Raw genomic sequence first — 21,033 nt, 5'->3', positions numbered from 1 at the left:
TTGCCTCTGCTCTCCCCTCACAGATTTAGATAGCATAGACAGGCAGCACTTGTCAACACAACAGGTGAAACTCTGCACTCGCTCGCAAGTGACCCAGCCCTGAACTAGCATTCAGCCCATTTGCTGAAGAAGAAAAAACAGAGCATTTCTTCAAATGAATAACTGACATAAACATCCCAACCAGCTGAAATGTTCCCTGAGACTGCAAAAAACAGGAAGCAAACTGCATTTGATAACGGCAGAGCCAAACACGCTGACATGAAAAACATCCGAGAGCATTCGAGAGCACAGAAGCTTTTCAAAGACACCAGGAAGTTGGTGGATGAAAAAAACTGATTTAGCTAAAAGATGCCCGGGCTACAGGACACGTGCAAAGGAAGAGAAGGCTAGAAAAGGAGAAAATAAGTGGAGCGGTCCCAGAGCTCCAGCAGCGGGACTGCTGGACACAGCAGCAAACACACACACACACAGTCAAAGAGCAATTATCATAAGTCCTTTCTCCATTATGCATCAGTTGAGTGCAATACTTACATTCCATGGCACTGAATCTAGATATGTGAAGATGGCACGTGTGTGTGTGTGTGTGTGCATACGTGTTTATTAATTCATGCTCATTTTTGCATGTGCAGATGCATAATATCCAGGTGGCCACTGACATGAAGCTGGACATCGCACATCATGAGCCTCTGCAGAAGCGCATAAAATAACCTCCTGGATTTCCAAAGCAGTCACGTGTTTAATAGATAACTTGATTGAGGATGCATAACAGTTCACGTCATAGCAGGGATAAACTACCAAGGCTACATCCACACTACCACGTTTCCATTTCATAAACGCATATCTTTTAGTACGTTTTACACCAAGCGTCCAAACTACTTGGGAGTTTTAAAGCACCGAAAACATATTAGTGTGGCTGTAGCCTAAAACAAACCGGAGGCCTGAAGTAAAACGAGGACAGCACATGAAAACGAGGGGAGGGGACTGACATAGGCCGTGACGACAAATTAACCTCTGGGAGTGGCTTACCCCTCATAATGGCAGGAAAATCTCTCAATGTCATCATTTCCCCCTCAGCCAGAGCAGGAACCGGGTCAGACAGACTCACAGACAGACAGGCGGGACCCCGAGGGGCTAAAACACAGGTATGAAAGAGGAAACTAATGTCCAGGGGCGGACATGAGTGAGGAAAAACAACTCACTGGCTCCTATTAATGTGTGTTTTTGTTCTGTCTATTCACGCAGTTTAAAACCAGGAGTCACTGAGTAAACGTCAACATACGTAGCAGGATGCCGACAATGAAGGATAATCACTACTTCAGTATGCAGGGTATTGAAACGGCAGCCCTTATCAGCATCGGAGGCAAAATGGCAAAGTCCTCTAGTGCCCGACTGATAACATCTATTAATGAACCTCTGTGGCGGCTTTTATTGCTGCAGCACAGTGCGTGGCGTTCACCTGCAAAGTAATCACACAGTTGCTGCTACTGTACCAAAGCAAAGTGACCGCTGCCCGTCTGATTCGGACCAAGAATACCACGTAAAGAAAGGTTAAAGTTCGAAATTGAAAAGCAAGCCGCAGGGTGCCAAAAGCCGAATTAATAATTCTAATCAAGTAGTTCTGTGAATAACAAATTGCGTTTAACTTCATTCAACTTTATTCTTTGCCACTCAAGCTGAATGCGGTGGAGATTGTAACGTATACACAGTATGCAGCCACAGCATGTTCTACGGCTTCTTTTTATCCTCGCAGACAAAGACAGGAAGTCCTTTAAACCAGACACTTAATTCAGGATAAAAGGCGCCTATTTAAGATCATCGCAGCCGTTTCTTTGGCAGTATACATAATTCAATGATTCGTGTGCTCACCATCTCCACGTCCCTCCCTAAACAAACTTTGCATAATACAGTATTTGGTTGTGTGCATGTGAGTGCACGAGTGTGTTTTTCAGAAAGAGCGAGCGAGACGGAGGAGAATGTTTGCCCACATTCGTTCCTTTGTGTGTGTGTGTGTGTGTGTGTGTCTGTGTGTGTGTTGTGCAAACAGCCATTGAAACACAAATGGACATAGCAGACCAGAATGAATGGCTCTCCCACAGCCAGCCGCTGTGGCCTGGACACCGAGATGTGGCTCTGTTTTGTTTTCTCGCAGGAAGGAAATAGGACGACACTAGTAGAATTAACAGCCATTTATATCCAAACCCACTGATGTATGCCGCCCGAAAGCCTTTATCAACAGCTCACACAGACGTGTTGCGTTTTGAACATAATGTTGAACAGCTTGTGCTTTGTAAAATTTCCTGACTCAACTTTCTAGCACCTAATTATCATTATCATTTTAACTGAGACTCTTTGTAGTTGTTGTTTTTTGCATTTACCTCTGGTGGTAATGAAGAGGAAATAAAATAAACACACAACGGTCTCTTCATATGAAATTCAACGTTTCATGTAATTGTAGTTAATGTAGCGTTATAGTCACATCAGTTAAAAATACAGTCTACTACATGTTACTTAAAAGGAGTGTTTTTGTCAAGGAAGCTGGAAGTGTTCGCAGCTGTTAAAATGTTGTTTTGCAAACAAGTGGAGACTAACCTGCTGCAGAACAGACAGCAGCATCTTCTCAATGTGGCAAAGAGACTAGCGTGTTTACACTGGGCATATTATCATAGGCAATAGAGGCATTATTAATAAAAAGGAGACTCGGCAGGCTTTTTTCTTAGGCCACCACTTTAAATATGAATCAGATTGTTAATCTGCTCTTAATATCTCCCTTCAAAACGAGTGTAATAAAAATAAGAATGCGTCATTAAGAATATCGATCTTCACTGAAGTATAGCTCAACAAAGGGCACTTCCCATGAACCCGGATGAGTTCCTCTGCAGCAGTGAGCTAATGCAACGCTCCAACAGGTGGCTCAAAGCTGAACTCCTACTGGGCCAAACAACGTTACCAAGCTGGCAGGAGCACGAGAGAGCACAGCAGATTTAGACCTGTACGAGATATAATGCATTTGTGGTGCAGTAGAACAAATATTTCCCCTCCACCAGCAGAGGCCCAGCTATAATCTCATGAACACCAACTGACACAAATGACAACATTTGCAGCTTGGTGGGAAGCCAGTGAGGGATCATGTCATTGTACCTTCACTAGCAACATGGCCTGTATCTGTGTTACACCCGACTGGAGAAGAGTCTTAGTGGCAGCTGTAAAAAAATACTCGATGTGTATCGAGAGGATGCATGTGGCTGCCTGCAGAATCTAAACATGGTACCCATTGTGTATATTAATGCACTTTTAGAAAGGTAGAATGACATCTCGTCAGCTTGTCTCAACATCCGTTGTGTAAACTAGATTTAAAGAAATGCAGCTCCACTGACAGCGGCCCCCTTTTGAATGCAGTTTATTTTAGACCAATTACCCACAGGGTTAGCTACTCATTTAATGCTACTTTAGCATTTTTGCAGCTCCGCCTAGCTGACCTGTCATATGAATAGTGTCTTTAGGCTACAGTCCGTCCAACGAAAACAACGGAGAGAATTCGGAGAGCACAGAAGCCTTACTGTACGTGTGGCGTTTATGCCAGTATAAAAATATAGGCCAAATGATTTCAAACCCACAGGAAGGTTTTTTAATGTTATTCAGACATCTGGTATTTACTTAAGAAATATGCTCCTAGGCACTTGCCAAATGTTTACCCTGTGAATGAAGTGACCAGACTGTGCATCACGCGATGAAAACCACAGAGCGCCACACCAGAGTCCCTTCACCAGCGCACGCAGCTGCTAGAGCCATCGGAGCTACAGACAGAGCGCAGGAGGGCTATTTGCAGACGGCGAGGAGAAACACGTATTTTCATTCCCACCACAAGCTCAAACAATATGCTAATGCCAGCTTTTCCCATGAGCAGACTCCTACAGTGTAACACGGCCAACAACTACAGCTCGCTTAATTGTGTCAAAGGGGCTCAGAGTCAAGCTGTGATGCACCATGAAGACAGGAGAGAGGTGGTGAGGGAGGGAGACCAACTTCCTCTAATCAGTTTGATGAAGAATCTCTTTTCATTAGATCTCTTTAAAAAAAAAAAAAAAAAAGGTACTTATGGTATGCGTCTATGAGACAAAGACCAAATTAAATTCAAGGCTTAGTTTCTTCCTCCACTTCTCGAATACTTTTCTCAAAATGACACCACAACATTGTTCTATTTTCAGTGAGCATGCACAAGTAGGGCAAGAGTATAACATATAAAATAAATGCTCCTTCAGTAGCGACCAAAATATGTCCTAAGTATAGTATCAAAATGTAGATATCGACATTGCACTGCATGTATTATATTGAAAAGGCGTTTTGTGGTTTCCAATAGAGATTAAGAGTGAAAGCGGAGATTCTGCTGCAAATTCTACCGCACTGTACAATACAGTGCTGTGGCACATGTGAAACGTCATAGATCATTTTTGAAGCTCTCCAGCCAAGTCATTGTGACATAATGGGCTAAAAGCTTCGATGACATCATAAACAAACGCGTCTCCTCACTTGTACTGCTGGTGATCCTTGGTGCTGCGCGTCTTTGCCATGAAGCGTTCGGCCAGCTTCTCCAGGTTTCTGGAGTATTCCATCTCGATCTCTGCCTTCTTCCTGAAGAAATCCTGGAGGTCCTGCAGCAGCTGGACCCTCATCTCCGTCTGCTGGTCCAGACATTTCTGCTGTTCCACCAGCTGGGCCCGGATCTCTGAGGGAGACCAAGGAACACAACAAATAGATTAGGATGCAGCCAGAAGCTGGAGGATGAGAAGAGAGAGTTTTGTTTCGACAAGGAAACCATCAGCATAAGGATTGTAGCTTTACGTTTTAGTGTGGCCAACTCATGGACATCAACAGGTGATTAAATGTGGCAGTTATTATCGTTATAAATGAAACAGACGCAGGTTTGACCACTGTTCTTACATTTGAAAACACTCTCAAATCTTCCAAAACTACTTAAGTGCACAGCTCAGATTTACAAATCAGCATGCAACCATCATAAAAATATATTGGTTAAAAGTCAAAGAATCAGCAAGACGTGTAGTCACAGTACAGTATGTATATGTGACATCAGTACTACAGAGCAGCCCGATGCAGCTTATTATCAGTTATAGGTCTTCTGAATGCATGTAAAGAGCCGAGGTTGGCATAACTGGTCTCAGGTGTTTCATTAAGGTGGAAAATATCGCCAGGATGAATGGAACCTGATTACACTTACACACACACACACACACACACACACACACACACACACACACACACACACACACACACACACACACACACACACACACACACACACACACACACACACACACACACACACACACACACACACACACACACACACACACACACACACACACACACACACACACACACACACACACACACACACACACACACACACCTTTCTGAGGAATCACGCCTGTCAGTGCACCCCTCATTGAAATTTAAATCCTCAGGATGAAAACTGGGACCTAACACACACACACAAATTGTTTCATCTGTGTGTCGTCTCTGGCCAGGGCCATGTATAATGGATTTGTCCTAATGGAAGGCAGACATCTTCAGCAGAGGAAACAGATTAATGAGGTGATTTAGAGCCACACAGACAGCGACAGAGAGATCCTTCATTTTAAAAACAAAACACACTGAAGGCTGCAACATGCCTTCACACAACTCCCTGGACCAGGTGCCATTATAAAAAGGTCTTAATGGCCGTTTCTTTGCCGTACTGAGATCAGCAGAACAGGACGAGATAATTGGTTCAGGGCATAGTTTAATGTGCATCGTATTGTCCTCACTTATAGTCAGTGTGGTATTGATAATGCAAACACCAATATGTATATTAATATAAGAACAAGAAGTCATAAGAGGGTATTGCATCCGTTTGAGAATAGATTCAAACCTCAATAAAGTGAATTATGAGTATCTGATTTCTTAGGCATTGATCGCCTTTAAGAGGAAAACCAAGTGCAGTGCAGGAGTATTAGCAGTGCTTTAACTCTCCACTGTTTATTTAACACAGTGTCTTCTTATATTGCACAGTCTTCCAGCTCCTGAATAAAATGAACAGCTTCCAGAAAGTTACAATGCAGCAGTCGGTTTTTGCTCGTCATCGTTTGTGCATTTGAGTGTCTGTCAGTGCTTCAGTAGCTTCAAGTGGCCACATCAGACTATTTGGTTTGGCTAATAAACTGTAATTTGAGCACTGACTATTTTTCCTCCTTTGACGACTGAGATCTGTGTCACCGCTGACACACGCTGCTTGCAACATACGTTTCCCAACTTACTGTTTGCTCCTGTAATTGTGCACCTTTCTATTTACGGCAATAGCGCTCAGTCAGTCTGACCACCTGCTGAAATGATGAAGGACGATGAGCTGATTTCCATTGTGAACCTCCAATGATGTAGCCAACATCACTGGAACTAGAGTCTTCATTAAACAAGAGCAAGGGGAACCACAACGAGTGGAATCTGGATCAACCTGCTGCTTAATGAATACTCTAATTAATATGGAAGTAAAGTGGACTGAAACAAAGATATTGTATAGTATTGTAGTATGTGACGAGACAATTAGACAGCAACAAATGCCTTCGTAAAGGAAGCCAAAATATCCCTGAGAACCTTTATGGAAGGCCATCAATTGTTCAGGATGTGGAGCTACTTCATGGCCAATCTACTGCTGACTCAATAAGAAAGCTTCCAGTCTACGGCGGGTGAGAGCTGCATTTATGTGTTTGTGTGCATGGGCACGCGCCCCCTAATGCAGTAATCAAATTACCAAAGGGCTCCGCTCCATTCATCAGTTTTAAGTCTTTTCACAATCTTGATAAATTTACAATTTACGTCGAGTAAGTAGCAGCTCCTTCCCTCTGGCACCCGCGAGGAAATAAACCACTTAGACAGAGACAGACGGGACAAAAGGAAGGTGTCTCAGCAATACTGAATCTAAATAAAATGCTTATTACAGCAGTTAAACTCACAGTGCACCACGGACATCAATAACCTGGACGAGAGCATTTCAACAGCAAAGCAGAGGGTCGACTGCAATCAAGAACTTTAAAACTTCCACTTCAAGAACACCAGGCCGTTAACAACACTGGGAGGCCAACAATGAGCACTGAGAATGAGGTTTGCTTTAACTGGGACTGCATTAAAGTCCACCAGGTCTTTATGATGAATGGGTGAACCTCGCAATTGCTTCCATCTCCAGAGGATGTGGGGATTAAAACAAAGCTACCGTGGGTCTGACACAAAGGAGCGTACTGGATCATTTAACACAATTACATTCTTGACTGCACACGGAAACTCATTAAATCATTCATTTTCCAACTCAAACACTGGCTGAAGCTGTAGTAACAAGTTGAAGGACGGAGGAATTCATGTTGAAAGGCAACCACCTGTTCATGGAAAATGACAGGCTTGTCACTTCCTGAAACTAGACTGTGTTAAGAAAGTTCAGCTGTAACAACAGAGCCAAAACAGGGTCATGACCGCAGTATTTGTCTCTCTATTTTAGGTTTCCCATCAGAAATCTAAACTTCTCAAAACTGCTTTCAATATGCCGCCATCAGCATGTTAAGAAGGAAACTTTCTGTCGCCTACAGCTCTCTGTGACGGCTGATTGTGAATGTCAATGCAGTCACACGACAAAATGATAGTATCAGTGATGATCATCAGTGGAGGTTTAACCAGAATAAAACTAAACCTTTTTGACTGAGATATATATATATATATATATATATATATCCGTATAATCAGTGTTTCTACCCCGTGTGTCATAGTAAGTGCGTTTTCTATCAAAATAACTACACAATAATATTAAACAGTTTAACATTACAGGCTTTCACTAGTGTGCCCACATATTACAAAAAGATATTCTGTATCTTCTAAATTAATTCAATATGTTTAAACTTAAATACAGTGCACGGCCTAACCGCCCACTTAAAATATTATAATGTTATGTGAAAATCTGCAAATAAGTAAAGTTTTAACAGGAAGAAATTGCCAAATACCTATATTAATTATTGTTAATGGCCTACGGGGCCCACTTAAAAGATTGCGATGCAAATGTAAATGGAAAATTTAAATCTGAGATAAACAGGCAGAAATGGTAGATTATTAGTTTCTGTACCAAGAGGTTAAGACATAATTTCACCAAATGTAGTCGATATCTGGTCTTTAAACTCTGCCGTTTACAAACAATGCAATTTATTAGAAAGATGCTCAAGCCATATTGTAATTTATTTTTAAAAACAGGCAGCAGCCCGTAGATAGGCCATCTTAGCCTTCGATTATGGCCCGACAATTACATAAGAGAAGTTATCTAATCCATTTGAATGAATAAATAAGTCACTTCAGTGTTTGAGGACAGCCAAACAGCTCCGTTTGATTATACTGATGCTTCATATAAATCCCCTGCCACATCAGCTGTTTTTTTAGAGAACTAACACGACCACACCAGCACACAGGACCTCTTCTTTAAAAAGCTAACCACAGGAAACGAAAGTTAGATCCATCTTACTGTCATAGCGAGTGTCTCTCTACTACTACATGGTGCATTCCTGTCGTTCTGAGGTAATCTGTATGGTAAACACGTGTGGAGGCCTCTGTGCCAAGGGATGTATGCGCGTGCGTGCGTGCGTGCGTGCGTGTGTGTGTGTGTGTTTTGAGTAGGCATCAAAGCCCTCTGTGATCCCTTTCAAACCGGGGAGATGAGAGCACCTGCGCAATGTGTTGAGAAATGACACGACACGAAACGAAGCAATAGAGTAATGCTGATTAAAAATAATAACCGATTGTCGATACATTTCAAGCAAACAATCTGCCAAAAAACTCCACGGACTTTTAAACCCATAATCCGGTACACGTTGACATGAGTGGCCTATAAAGTTGTCAGCAACTATTCCAGCTGACTGAAGGACATCCAGTCAATGTGGCCCAGAGTGCACGTGATGTGGACAAAGAGAGAGCGCTGTTTGGATCTTTGTGGTGATCAGTTTGGACCAAAGACCCTTTTGTTTCTGAACTGGATGTTATCCAAATGCTCCATTGGGAGTCCACATCTCATACTTCCCATAACCCCATTCATGGTGGCAAATATGTCCAAAGTGACCGTTCAGAATGGCCAGATAGGCCCGTTCTATTGTCAAAGAGACTGCTGTGTCAGCCGGATGGGTACTGACCCACGTTGTTGACCTACAAAGACAGAAACCGGACTTCAGTAAAAACAACCCAGCGACTGTCAGATATGTTCCTTCTTTCTCTCTTGAACCCAACAATACGCTCCCTCCTGATGCTCCCAATTAACCTTGCTATGAATCAGTCTGTCTAAAAAGCATCTGTTATTTATGCCGAGTGTTTCTCGTATTCCTCAATGGGAACCATAAAAGACCGACAGACTCTCAGCGTTTCTAGTTTCTACTAGTTAGAAACTATCTGGGACATGCCGTACCACAGCGGTCCCAGGGCTGCATCTCTACATCAGCAGCACCTGAAATAGCGGCTGAGGCCTGGGGAGGGACGATGCAAAAGGGGTGCCCAGCCCCACCATCTGCTTCACATCTCGGGTCTGGGACTGGGGGAAGTTGTCCGTGCCTCTTCTGGAGGATACAAGACGGGATAAATACCATCAAAGGTAATTGCGAAATGGCCGATCGGCTTTTTAAACGGAGCACAAGCTTTCAATTACAGCGGGAGGGGGATCACATGCCAGAAGGAGCTGAGCATCTACAGCACAGCTTCCTCTGACATTTTTTTTGAGTGTTCCGATAAATCAAACAAGGCTCTGCTGCCATACTTAATTACAGCGGGCCAATCACTCATCATCTTGCTTCTTTGATAAATGGATGCCATATGGCAAAAATTTAACAAAAAGTAGGTTCAGCCAAGCTATTGGACGGGTAAACGACGGGCCGACCGTGTTGCTGTTTTCCACGGAGCATGACTCGATACAGAGTGAGTTGGTTTTTATGTCGAGTCTTGTGGTGACCAGGGATCAGTTGTTTTTTGAGCTTTTCAAACAATAGACTATACAATCATTTGCATTCCTGCCTGTGAAGAACGCCTTCTTGTTGTCAGTACATTAATGAGCTTAGATAGTAAAGAGATTAGAAAATAAAGAGAAGGAACATGCAGGAGGAATCATAGATAGGAATTTGGGAGTTATTAGGTTGGACTCCCGCCTACGGCAGCACGTGGCACACACCTGTGCCAATGAGGCTACCAGCACAATCCATGCAGGCAGTGTTCAAGAGACTCCCAATAATGAGACTCATCCCGGAGCAATCCCAGATGTCAAACACACTTCTGGAAGCGCTCTGAAGCTCCGTCCACCCCTCGTCTTCTCTCGCCACCTGAAAACTCTCCGTTCCTTCTCTCTCCACTCTGTTAACGAGAGGCAGATGGATGTGAACTGAACGCCAGCTGGGTGATCCAACTCTTTACCAGCACCGATCCACTAAGCTGCCTGTAGGGCCCTGTACCAGCTGGGGAGACACTTCAGGGGCCGCTACAACGAACACTGACAAGTGTCTTTTGACCGATAGAGGAAGACTACTATCGTACAGCTTGTAAAAAAGAGACTGGACCATCCAGAGTCATCAGAGGAGGACAACACCACTGCTCTTGAAAACAATGAGTAATCTAAAACCAAATGAAATTTAAAAGAAGCACATGGAGATATGACAATAAATGATTGCATTCTGTGTTACATGTCTAGATTTTGGACCTTTCTTACGTTGTACACGTGGGTTCAAGATCAACACTTGTAAGAAATCATCTGATCAGTATTCTAACATTTGTTTTATCGGTTACTAGTATTACATTTTTGTTGCTTGGTCACAATAATAATGGAGATCCAGATCAAGCACAATTGCACTTTAGTAAAAAAGGACAGCGAATGTAATTTGTCAATAATCATTTTGAAACAAACATGTAACCGCTTTTTATGAAAACTCAAAAACAACATTGAGCCAAAGCCCTCAGTCAATAGCGGCCTCTAAGCCAACAGCAGCTCACTGGTCACATGACCACTAGCATGCTAGCTGCGGCCTCCCTGACGAGAGACGTTGACATCCTGACTCATTAGGGCCTATAAGTGAGTTACTCACACCTCATCGTGCAGTGACTAAAGCTATAGAAATCACATGGCATCCCTGTGAAGGAGGACTTGTAATGACTCTATTACGTTGGTGGGACCAGTAGGAAATTGGTCATGTGCTTGGTATGTCAGACGCTGTTGGACCGTACCGGACCCTCTGCCTTACATCTGGGCATGACTGCTAGAATGTGTCACTGATTCCTGTGTCGATTACATCACTACTCCTGAGATTTAATTACTAACACCAACGTCTCCTATCTACCAACACGCCTGCTCTGTCTGTGATTAAACATAAAGCCCATTTTTGGTTGAAATAAAGCCATCAGTTATGACTGAAGGTATGCCGACTTGCCAACCAGGCTGAACAGATTCTCTCCGATCACATCAAGCACAGCCAAACTACACACAGCATACTGCCAGCTTTGCTCAAGCATTTTATCTCAAATGTTACAGAACTGGCAATGTAGTCCCCATTACAACATCTGACTGACATGTTAGCAGCTTCCAAAACCGCAGAGAGAGCTCCAACAGACTGTAGGCTACTGTGATCCAGGGAACGACCGTTAAATCACAATGGAAAAGAGCCTGGCCCACAATCCTCTGCTTCTCTCAAACACTGTGAGCTGAACCAATGTGCTCTGGGATATTTCATAGAGTGCGGTGCTCCTCGTGTGAAGTGTCTTACAAGAGGTGCGTTTTACAGCTTATCTGCGTTAGCAGCTTCGTTTGTTGGTCACTGCTGCCACATCCATACAAACAGCTAAGGATGGGGAGACTATGAGCTCCTGCTAGCTGACTTAAAGCATGATTTCCTTTGACATGGACACGCACGTAAGCGCTACTTCCCTCAACAATGCACACACACACACACACACACACACACACACACACACACACACACACACACACACACACACACACACACACACACACACACACACACACACACACACACACACACACACACACACACACACACACACACACACACACACACACACACACACACACACACACACACACACACACACACACACACACACACACACACACACACACACACACAGGAAATGCAGCAGTGACTCTTGGGCACGGAAGTATTGTGGGCAGCAGACCCAAAGAACTCTCTGGTTTTTAAAGTCTGATTCAGACAAAGCTCGGCCACGGTGGCTCACTGTTCAAACACAATACACCCCAGCAGCCGAAAAAAAACAGACGTTAGACTAGACGAGTCTGACTGGGCAAAATTAGCACTTCGATCTATGTCAGTTCCATTCACCGAGGTAATATTTAAATGTGTGATTTCAATGAGTGAAATGTAATAATCTCCACAAATTAGATTCAGCTCTGCCAAATGGCGTATGAGCCAAAAAAAGCCATGGTTGCTAAAGCAACACCCCCAAAGACGGGGAGGCCTGCAGCGAGCGGGAGAGAGAGATCAATCACCGCTGACACTACGGTGGCCTGTGAGGACCATCATTTTGATCCAAACTAAATAAAGTGAGGAGCTGAATGCTGGGAGAAGGCAGAGCTGTTTGTTCAGCTGCTGGTTAACATCTCGACATTGTGTTTGATCCGAGCACCAGTCCAGCGGCCGTTTGGTCCGCCAGACGGACCGGCCCGGGTTTGAGTGGCTGGACGTGTGTTTGTGTGAGTCTGTTCAGGCTTTTAAGGTGGGTCCAAAAAAGTCTGGAGCTGGCTCGTTCCCCAAGAGCAGAAATAAAGTCTGTTTGGATTCACAGGAGTAACAATGGAGTCATGCAAACAATAAATGTGTCTCAAAATGTCTCCAAAGACTTCTCACATCGCTCCTGCGCTGTGAAGCTGGCTTGCTTTTGGTCATTGGCATAAATGTGTGTGTCAAAAGGTCACCCAAGCTGAATATTAATATCAAAACGTGCAAATGTACTTTGCCTACACAGGCCAATCCACTGATTCACAGCGATTCGTGAAATTGTTAAATACTGCTGAGGCGAGGCCGTTATACAACAGAAGCTCTTTGAAACGTTTTCTATGGACAATTTGCTTATTCTTTCTTTTTTTTTGCTGTAACTCTGGGTCACCAGTGGAATCCTTTTGTAACTGCTGTGAATGAAAGCAGACCACAGCTGCTGTCCTCTGAAAAGAAGCAAACTAACTTTTTCAGAGCCTGCACAGAGAGAGAGAATTAAATACAAAAAAAAATAGATTTTTGGCAGAATATCCCAAATAGAACGAGTGACTAAATGATTGATGCTGCTTCACTTTAACACCGAGGATGATAAAAATGTGGACGAGTAATGCAAAGGAGGACGGGAAGCGGTTACATCTGTGTGGCTCAACATCAGAGAAATGAGAATCTGTGAGAAATACATTGATCTCTTTCAGGCCCTTGGTCAGACCTCACCCACTTCTCTCATTCATCTCTAGAGCCAGCTGCTCTGAAGAGACCGGCGTGGGTGCTTGTGTGTGAAAGAACGATAAAGACACATAATCTGTACACTGAACACCAGCACAGGCAAAGGCCCTGTTGTTTTAAATTAAAAGGCCAGTCCATAAACTAACGTTTAGAAAACTACATCGAACATACACCTCAGATGTGCTGACCATTTGTGTTTTTTCCAATTGAAAAGAGACACCTCGCCTTGTATCTGGCCTGCCTTTGTCCTTTTGTTTGGGGATATTAGTGATGGAAGAGATAAAAGGGGCTGCAGCTCGTATGTCAAGACAGGCCTCTCATTTTCAACAAAGCTAACCTCATGCAGAAGACTTGGCCGGGCAGGCCCACGGCTCTTACAGTTGGGATGTTTGTTTGAGGCAACAATGCTATGAAAGTGCTGCGGTCGGACGGCCGAAGAGATAAATGCCTTTAAAGAGGGTGTCACACGAGAAACATCTGGAACGGAGGAGCACAAGCTTTTATCTATAGGATTATTTACTTCCCCTCGCAGTAAACAAATGGAAAACTGAAGCATGCTGGCAGAGACTTGAATATTACAAACTCTGAGCAATGAACCTGAAGAATGGAAGAGCAGTTATGTGGCCTGCGGGGAAAAGCGTTTGAAGGTGGGGTTTATTTCTAAGAGACTGTGGATGTCCTCCCTCCTCATGGGCCCCAAGGAGGCGGGAAGGAGAGAGAGAGAGCGTATACATGAATAGTCACACACACACACACACACACACACACACACACACACACACACACACACACACACACACACACACACACACACACACACACACACACACACACACACACACACACACACACACACACACACACACACACACACACACACACACACACACACACACACACACACACACACACACACACACCAGGTAGAGGGGGTAGAGTGGGCACCGAGCACGTTACACTGCAGGTGTGCAGACCAGACTACGGAGACATTTCCAGCGGTGGAGACGAATCTATTGGACAGCTCTGTTACCAACGAGCTGTCTGCCCTCAGTTGGCAACTCTCCCGTGGATCTGCTGACCTCAGCTCTCCGACCCGTCTCCCTCCACCGCACACTGGACAGTCTGGTCTCAGGTCGGGTTCAGATGGCACTCAGAGCTGCCACGGTCTGCTCTCCGGTTACGCTGCTTATTTCTGTCTTTACCGCCGTGTATTTCAGATTCAGAACTCAAAATTGATATTAAAAGAAGAGAAAACAAGCAGATCCACACTGTTTAGTTGTAGAAAACGAGAAAGGTTGATACCTGGCCAACGTGTTGTAAGCATTTAAGCCCAAACAATGAACCCGCCCACCGGCCAGAGTGAGCTTTCTCATATTGCAGCTACACAGTACACTAAAATATGTCACTGAAAACAATTGATGTGATAAATTGGCTACGCAGTCACAGAATCTTGATTCATATTTGCTCAGCTCTGCCGGGTTTGACAGTTGGATCACAGTTCATTTATTCAAACTCTAGTCAGTAAAAATGAGAATTGGGCAAACAAGACTTAAAACATTAACATGTCTTCAATTGTAATCTTGTAAAATATTGTTTTTGGTGAGAAATCTGACCAAAAAAACAGTGTTTGGACAGTTTGAACTTTTGATGGTTTTAAACTGACCTTGAGGAGTTTGAAAAAAATGTTTGGGGACGGTGGTGAAAGTCTAAAACCTTGTATATTAGCTGCTATAACAAACAAAATAACAACAAAAACGATCATAATGGTCGATATGCTGATTGAGGATCTGTAATCGGTATTGGCAGTAAAAAAAAAAAAAGATATGGTGACGGTTTAAAAAAGTAATCTTAATAAAAGTTACCAACTGCAGCCTAAATATAAAACTTTATCATGTGAATGGACCAAAAGTGGATGGGTTCGGTGCTCTGATACATCCCTGGTTGTTTGAATGTTTGTCTTCACGCCGTCAGCCTTTTGCCCTACCTGCCTCTATCTGTCTGTCTCCATCCAGACCATCTATAGCTGCCCTCCTACACCATCTGTCTGTCTGTCTGTCTCTCTCTCTGTCCAGCTGTCTGTAACCCCGATGTGTTTATACATCTGCCTTCTTTCACACAGCATGTACACCTCTACTCTAAAAAGGCTTGTTCTTTTGTCCGTCTTCCCCCGCGGCAGCGTGGAGACACCAGAGCTGGGATCTGTGGCCCGCAGCCAGCTGGAGCCGCTGCCTGCTTGGGCCGACGACGTGTTCCCACAGTCGGGACACCGTGGCACCGATGGGCCAGAGGAAAGTATAGGTGGGAGAGGAGATGACTGTACACAGACAAAGCTGGACTACCGAGCCAACATACAACTAAAAAAAAAAAAAAGATGAAGAATGCACTTTGTAACTCAATCAATTTTAGTTAACCTCTTCATTTGATGAGGCGAAGCTTCCTTTTTGTGTCCATACGCTGGACAACAAATACTGGATAAAGGATACCATGCAAGAGACTAAGAAGCGACAGTTATAGTGCTGAGTGCTGACATCCAGGTTCGAACAGCCTGCCGGCTCAGAAGCAGAGACAAACTAGTCCCAGTCTCTCAGAGATGACAGCCTCCCAGTCCCCCTCACTACACACTATGAACACCGTCCTCGATGTGCCCCTTCATCACTTATCAGAAACTTTCAGGTAGTGGGCGTCTCTCTTAAACGAATTCTACATATTACCTCAGTGGAGGAAGGGGAATCTTACCTGGGGGCTATTTTTCATTCTGCTTCTCATGCTCAGATATTGCATCTGTCGACTTAATGAAAACAAATACCAGCAAAAAGACAGGCCTGTGATTAACTTAATCCGTCTTTTAATGACTCCAAGAAAAGATCAGAAGATGAAGGGAGGCTGTGAACTTCAAAAATATGTTAATGCAGGAGCAAGTTTAAACCTGGGCTGTAAGAAAACAAACAGAAACACAAACAACACAAGACAGCAATAAAGTAATAAGCAAGCTACTCTGGGTTTGAGCTTTAATCACGGTTTGTCACGCAGTCACAGCCTGCACTATCACCGTGTAAAACAGGGAACATCTGGATGAAAACAGTATTTACGAATAGTTCAAGACTAGTGTTGAGTGGCAGTAATAATAAGTAGACCCTATGGTTGTGCTTAAAGTCAGGAGAATGACCTTTTCATAAAGAATGCATTGTTTTGCAACAACAAATGTCTGTAACAAATTCTGTGCCGACCAGACGTATAAAAGTTGAGATATTTCATTGGATAAGTGAAACCTTTGAGCTGCTGGTGGCACCAGATTAAAAGTCAGAGGCTCACCAAAGGATTCACCCCACAACATGTACCAGAATTCATAGCAATCCATCCGATAAATGTTACTTCAATCCGGACCAAAGTGGTGGACCGACAGAATAATGACCAGTGCTGCCAACCGTAGACCGGCCAATAGAAAACGACACATCTAAAGTAGTCCACACTGCAACTTCACCTCTACTGCTTTAAAAATAACAGATGCAGGACAGTTTCTGGCAACATACTAACATATGGAGCCTATTTCTTCCAAAAGGTCATAACACAGCAGTCTGTATGTATGTATAGTCAGTAAGTCATACTGTGTATGTGGTGATTGACATACAGTAGGGAGGGGAAAGATTTATCTTAACCGATATGTTGTTTCATTCCTGCTCTTTTTTCCCTGTGGTTGAGTCAGTGATTGATGACAACTTCTGGACGGCCTGCACGTGTTTGCCAGAGAGAGAAAGCGCGACGACCGACCTCAGCCTTCCACAGAGGAGTACATTAGTGCAAACATCAGAGGGGATCACCAATACACTGAATCCAGGACACATCCACATGAGAAACATCAGCCGGTCCTTCGTGATTTGTACTGCATCCACTAAACAGCGAAGAAAAACATCACCCTCCGCTCCCGTGTTTTCCTTCTCTCGCCCCGCCACAAAAAAAAAACAGCACATCGCAGGATGTGTGGTTTCTGGGGCTTTGATAGTGTAAAGCCAGCAGGAACAACCATACCATTCAGGACCAGGCCTGGAATTCCAGGAGCAAGGGCATGTGCTACAAGCCCGCTGGGGAGAGCGAGGGAGCAAGAGAAACGGGGAGACGAGGCAAAAATGGCACACGGCCGGTTATTGGCTGAAAAACAGTTCGAGGGCTGAGGGCTCTGGTAAATTCGGACAAAAAGGAGTTGTGTTGTTGAGACTGCGGGGAAGGCTGTATAATTATTTTTGACAAGAAAAATATCAGAGGAAGATTATTCATAGGTAAATACTTCCATATATATTTTAAATAAACTGACTAAAATTAACTACAGTTAGTACAGGATGGAGAAATACTAAGGCGCATTGGAAGACACTTTATTGACCCTTACAAATGGTGCACTAACAATGCAGATAGACTGAAACTTTTCTGCATGATGCATCAATGTACTAAAAGTCTCCTTGGTGGGAAAAGAGTTCAATAGAAAGTTAGCAGGACTGCACAGTTTGATGTTCACTCCACAAACAATGGGGTGTTTTCTTGATTGCATACAAAAGCCTCCATCTGTTCTCTTTTAGCTAATCTGTAAATCTGAGAAATACTAGAGGAGACTCTCCTCTCCCTCTTCTCCCCTCCCCCCAAATTCAATTGAAGCTATACATTATATACAATACAAGAGCCTCCGAAAGAAAACAAAAAGATGGATCCCATGAAGATGACTTTCATAAACTGTAATTAGCCCCAGTCTCCTTCTCAGTTCTTCGTTGGACAAGTTTAAAATACACAAGGCTACTTTCAAGGTCAAAAAAGATAAAAAATGACTTATCTGCAAAGGAGCAGCTGGCTGAGACAAAGCACAGCTGAAAGTTTGTCATATTATGCATACTCTATGCACGCGCCACGCACGGACACACAAGACCAGTCAGCCTCATCTAAAAATACTTTTACAAACCCCACTGTGTCTACACACAGGCAGTATTGATTACTAGGGTAATGCCTTTAAATTAGACTAAGTAGAACACAGCAGCATCTTTGTGTGGCAGCCCTGTGAGTGTTAATAGGATGCATTAATGTTTGTTCAGTGGTGTGTATGTGTATGTGTGTGTGTGTGTGTGTGTGTGTGTGTGTGTGTGTGTGTGCGCGAGTCATTTGAATGTCTTCTTCTCCGTCTGTATATCGGTCATCTTTACCATTTTTTCTGTGTGAATAGATGATGGGACATTTGGATTCTGAAAAAGAATACAGTAAAGTGATATTAACTGAGCCAAAATGAAGTAAGCTGTTCAACTTATCGTATAGGTAGCTGTGCATTAAGGGTAAAAAGATGGAGTAGCAATAAAACCATAGCCAGCTACCAGCTCTGGTTGAGCTATGAGTGGCAACAGGGACAGGATATAAAAAAAAAAAATCACCAACAACTGAGAAGCATCTCTCCTCCGATTCTAAACGTGGCTGCAAACATTGTACAAGAAGCAGAAATTTCCCCCAAACCCCTCTGAGGAAAAACAGTTCATCTTTTCACACCTGGTGCTCAAAGTAGTGACAGCTGAAATAATGTGCTCTTGGAGACGACTTCAGCCTCACGTAAACATATTCACTCTGGGGAATGTGGAGCCTGATCTCTGGCAGGAAGGGAAGAGGAATAGAAGAGTGGTCTTTCAAATGCGCTAAAATATACGGTCTTTATTAAACCGAGAGTGGGAATAAATGTGGCTATTGAGATAATAATGAAGCAAAGTGTAATAGCAGTATTAGTACACTGAGAACACTAACAGAAGAGTCAAAATGGACTTCATTAGATCTCAACAGGGCCTCAAGGTTAGAGTCTGTTCACAGAGCTGAATCAAACGCCTCAGTCAGCTTCGAGGCATCCGACCCCGTTTACTAGATGTTGGTAAGTGTCATTGTTAACACCTGCTGAATACGGTTAACAACGTAAGCCACAAATACTAAAGTGAAAACTATTTCTACAGTGGTTCCCAGTGAGGTTACCCAAGTCACGAGTTATGTGGTCATCTCTGTGTACAGGGGATGACTTCACCTCAGTGGGATGGGGGATGGGGGGGGGGGGGGGGGGGGGGGGGGTCACCCACACACACCTGATGGATCCGGACAGCTGCCGTCCCACGACAAGAACGGCAGAGCTGGAGCCAACCGGGTCAGATGAAGTCTGCCTCCTAGTTTCTGTTCAGCTCAGCTGTCTCCCTCACCTGGGTTTAGCTACGACACTGTACCTCCATCTGATTCAAAGATGGAAATTATACTTTACACTGTCATTGCATTTTTATAATTACCGTACAAGAAATGAGTTTGCCACTACCGATATCTACAACAGGCTTAACAGACCTTGACCAGTGGAGGGTGATGGGGATCCTGAGAGTTGGAGGAGCATTGATGAGTAGAACAGTTGAGCTGAGTGGGCTTCTTTACTGTCGTACTAAAACCACTAACACAGTGAGGGACACGTGTTTATTTTCAATTGGTAGGCACATATTTGCAGCATTTTATGCAGCAAACTATTTGCATATGTCTGCAGAGAAAAGGTTTTGATTTTCAAAACACCTCCAGAAGTGTCCAGACCTGACCTGACCTGCTGCTGCTCCATCTGAACTAAACCAGGCCTGATCACAGACCAAATAGACTCATGTATGACCTCTATCCATCATGGCCTGGTCCGTCCGCATCTAAACTCAGTCTGAATGTCAAGAGGAGGAGCATCAGTGTGACTTTGGCCTTCGGTGCGGCTGGTCACAGGCTGGGGGATTGAGGGCACGGGGGTTGAGGGTTGAGAGTAATGAGGTGCATGGATGGGTGAGCTAAAGCTGGGATTGAAGATTGAGGGTAGAGAATTAAGGGCAGGTGGAGGATGGTGGTGGTGGGGGCTTTGCCTGAGAGCTAAAGAATGATTTCACATACACAAGAGGAAAGGAGACCCCTGCAGTGAACACACTCGTGCACAAAGCCAAATCTGATTAACTGATGTAATGATACTGTGGACAGATGGATACATATCACTTGATCACGACTAAATGAACAGACATTTTGTTAAATTTAAAAGGCAACATAATTAGCTGAGTCGAGAAAAAAAAAAAAAAAAAAAAGTATATTTAAGCTGATTTCCACCAACACAGACATCTGTGGAGGGTCTTTTCCGACAGCCACAGGAAAACGCTGCAGAAATTTTGCCGAGAGGCAAACTTCAAAGCAAAAGCATAATCTAAAATCAAAGAGTTCTGCTTGTGCTGATATGATACACTCCAGAGTTCCACCAAATATGCACACGTGCATTTTTAATGGCTGTTTAAGGGCTGTGAATGAATCATCAGGGCCCAAGAAAGAGGGACCATCTAAAGCCTACAGTCATTATCATGCAAGTTTCAAACATCTCCCAGAATCGAGCAAAATATTAAGTAGAACCCCGTGTTCCTTGAGCTGCAACTAACCAAACTGACAGCTCGAAGCAAACTTGAAAAGAAAGGAGGGAATTTAACGCTGTGCTGGAGGATTTTTGCTCTCAGTCTGA

The 21,033-nt window shown here is 43.8% G+C and overlaps 1 protein-coding gene across 2 annotated transcripts in view; it reads right to left on the bottom strand.

The window, feature by feature from the left end:
* The window catches only part of srgap1a (SLIT-ROBO Rho GTPase activating protein 1a), a 74,720-nt gene that overhangs the window by 41,448 nt on the left and 12,239 nt on the right, over positions 1 to 21,033 (bottom strand). For both annotated transcript variants that reach the window (XM_076088788.1, XM_076088787.1), the window contains exon 2: positions 4,528 to 4,723. In XM_076088788.1, the coding sequence (XP_075944903.1) occupies positions 4,528 to 4,723 (196 nt within the window). The remainder of the gene's footprint in view (positions 1 to 4,527; positions 4,724 to 21,033) is intronic.

The sequence above is a fragment of the Anarhichas minor genome, unplaced genomic scaffold (genome assembly GCF_050575085.1).
Source record: "Anarhichas minor isolate MPS153535 unplaced genomic scaffold, ASM5057508v1 ptg000011l, whole genome shotgun sequence".
NCBI lineage: Eukaryota > Metazoa > Chordata > Actinopteri > Perciformes > Anarhichadidae > Anarhichas > Anarhichas minor.
The sequence above is the reverse complement of the archived record's forward strand: the minus strand, read 5'-3'. Positions and strand labels throughout refer to the sequence as shown.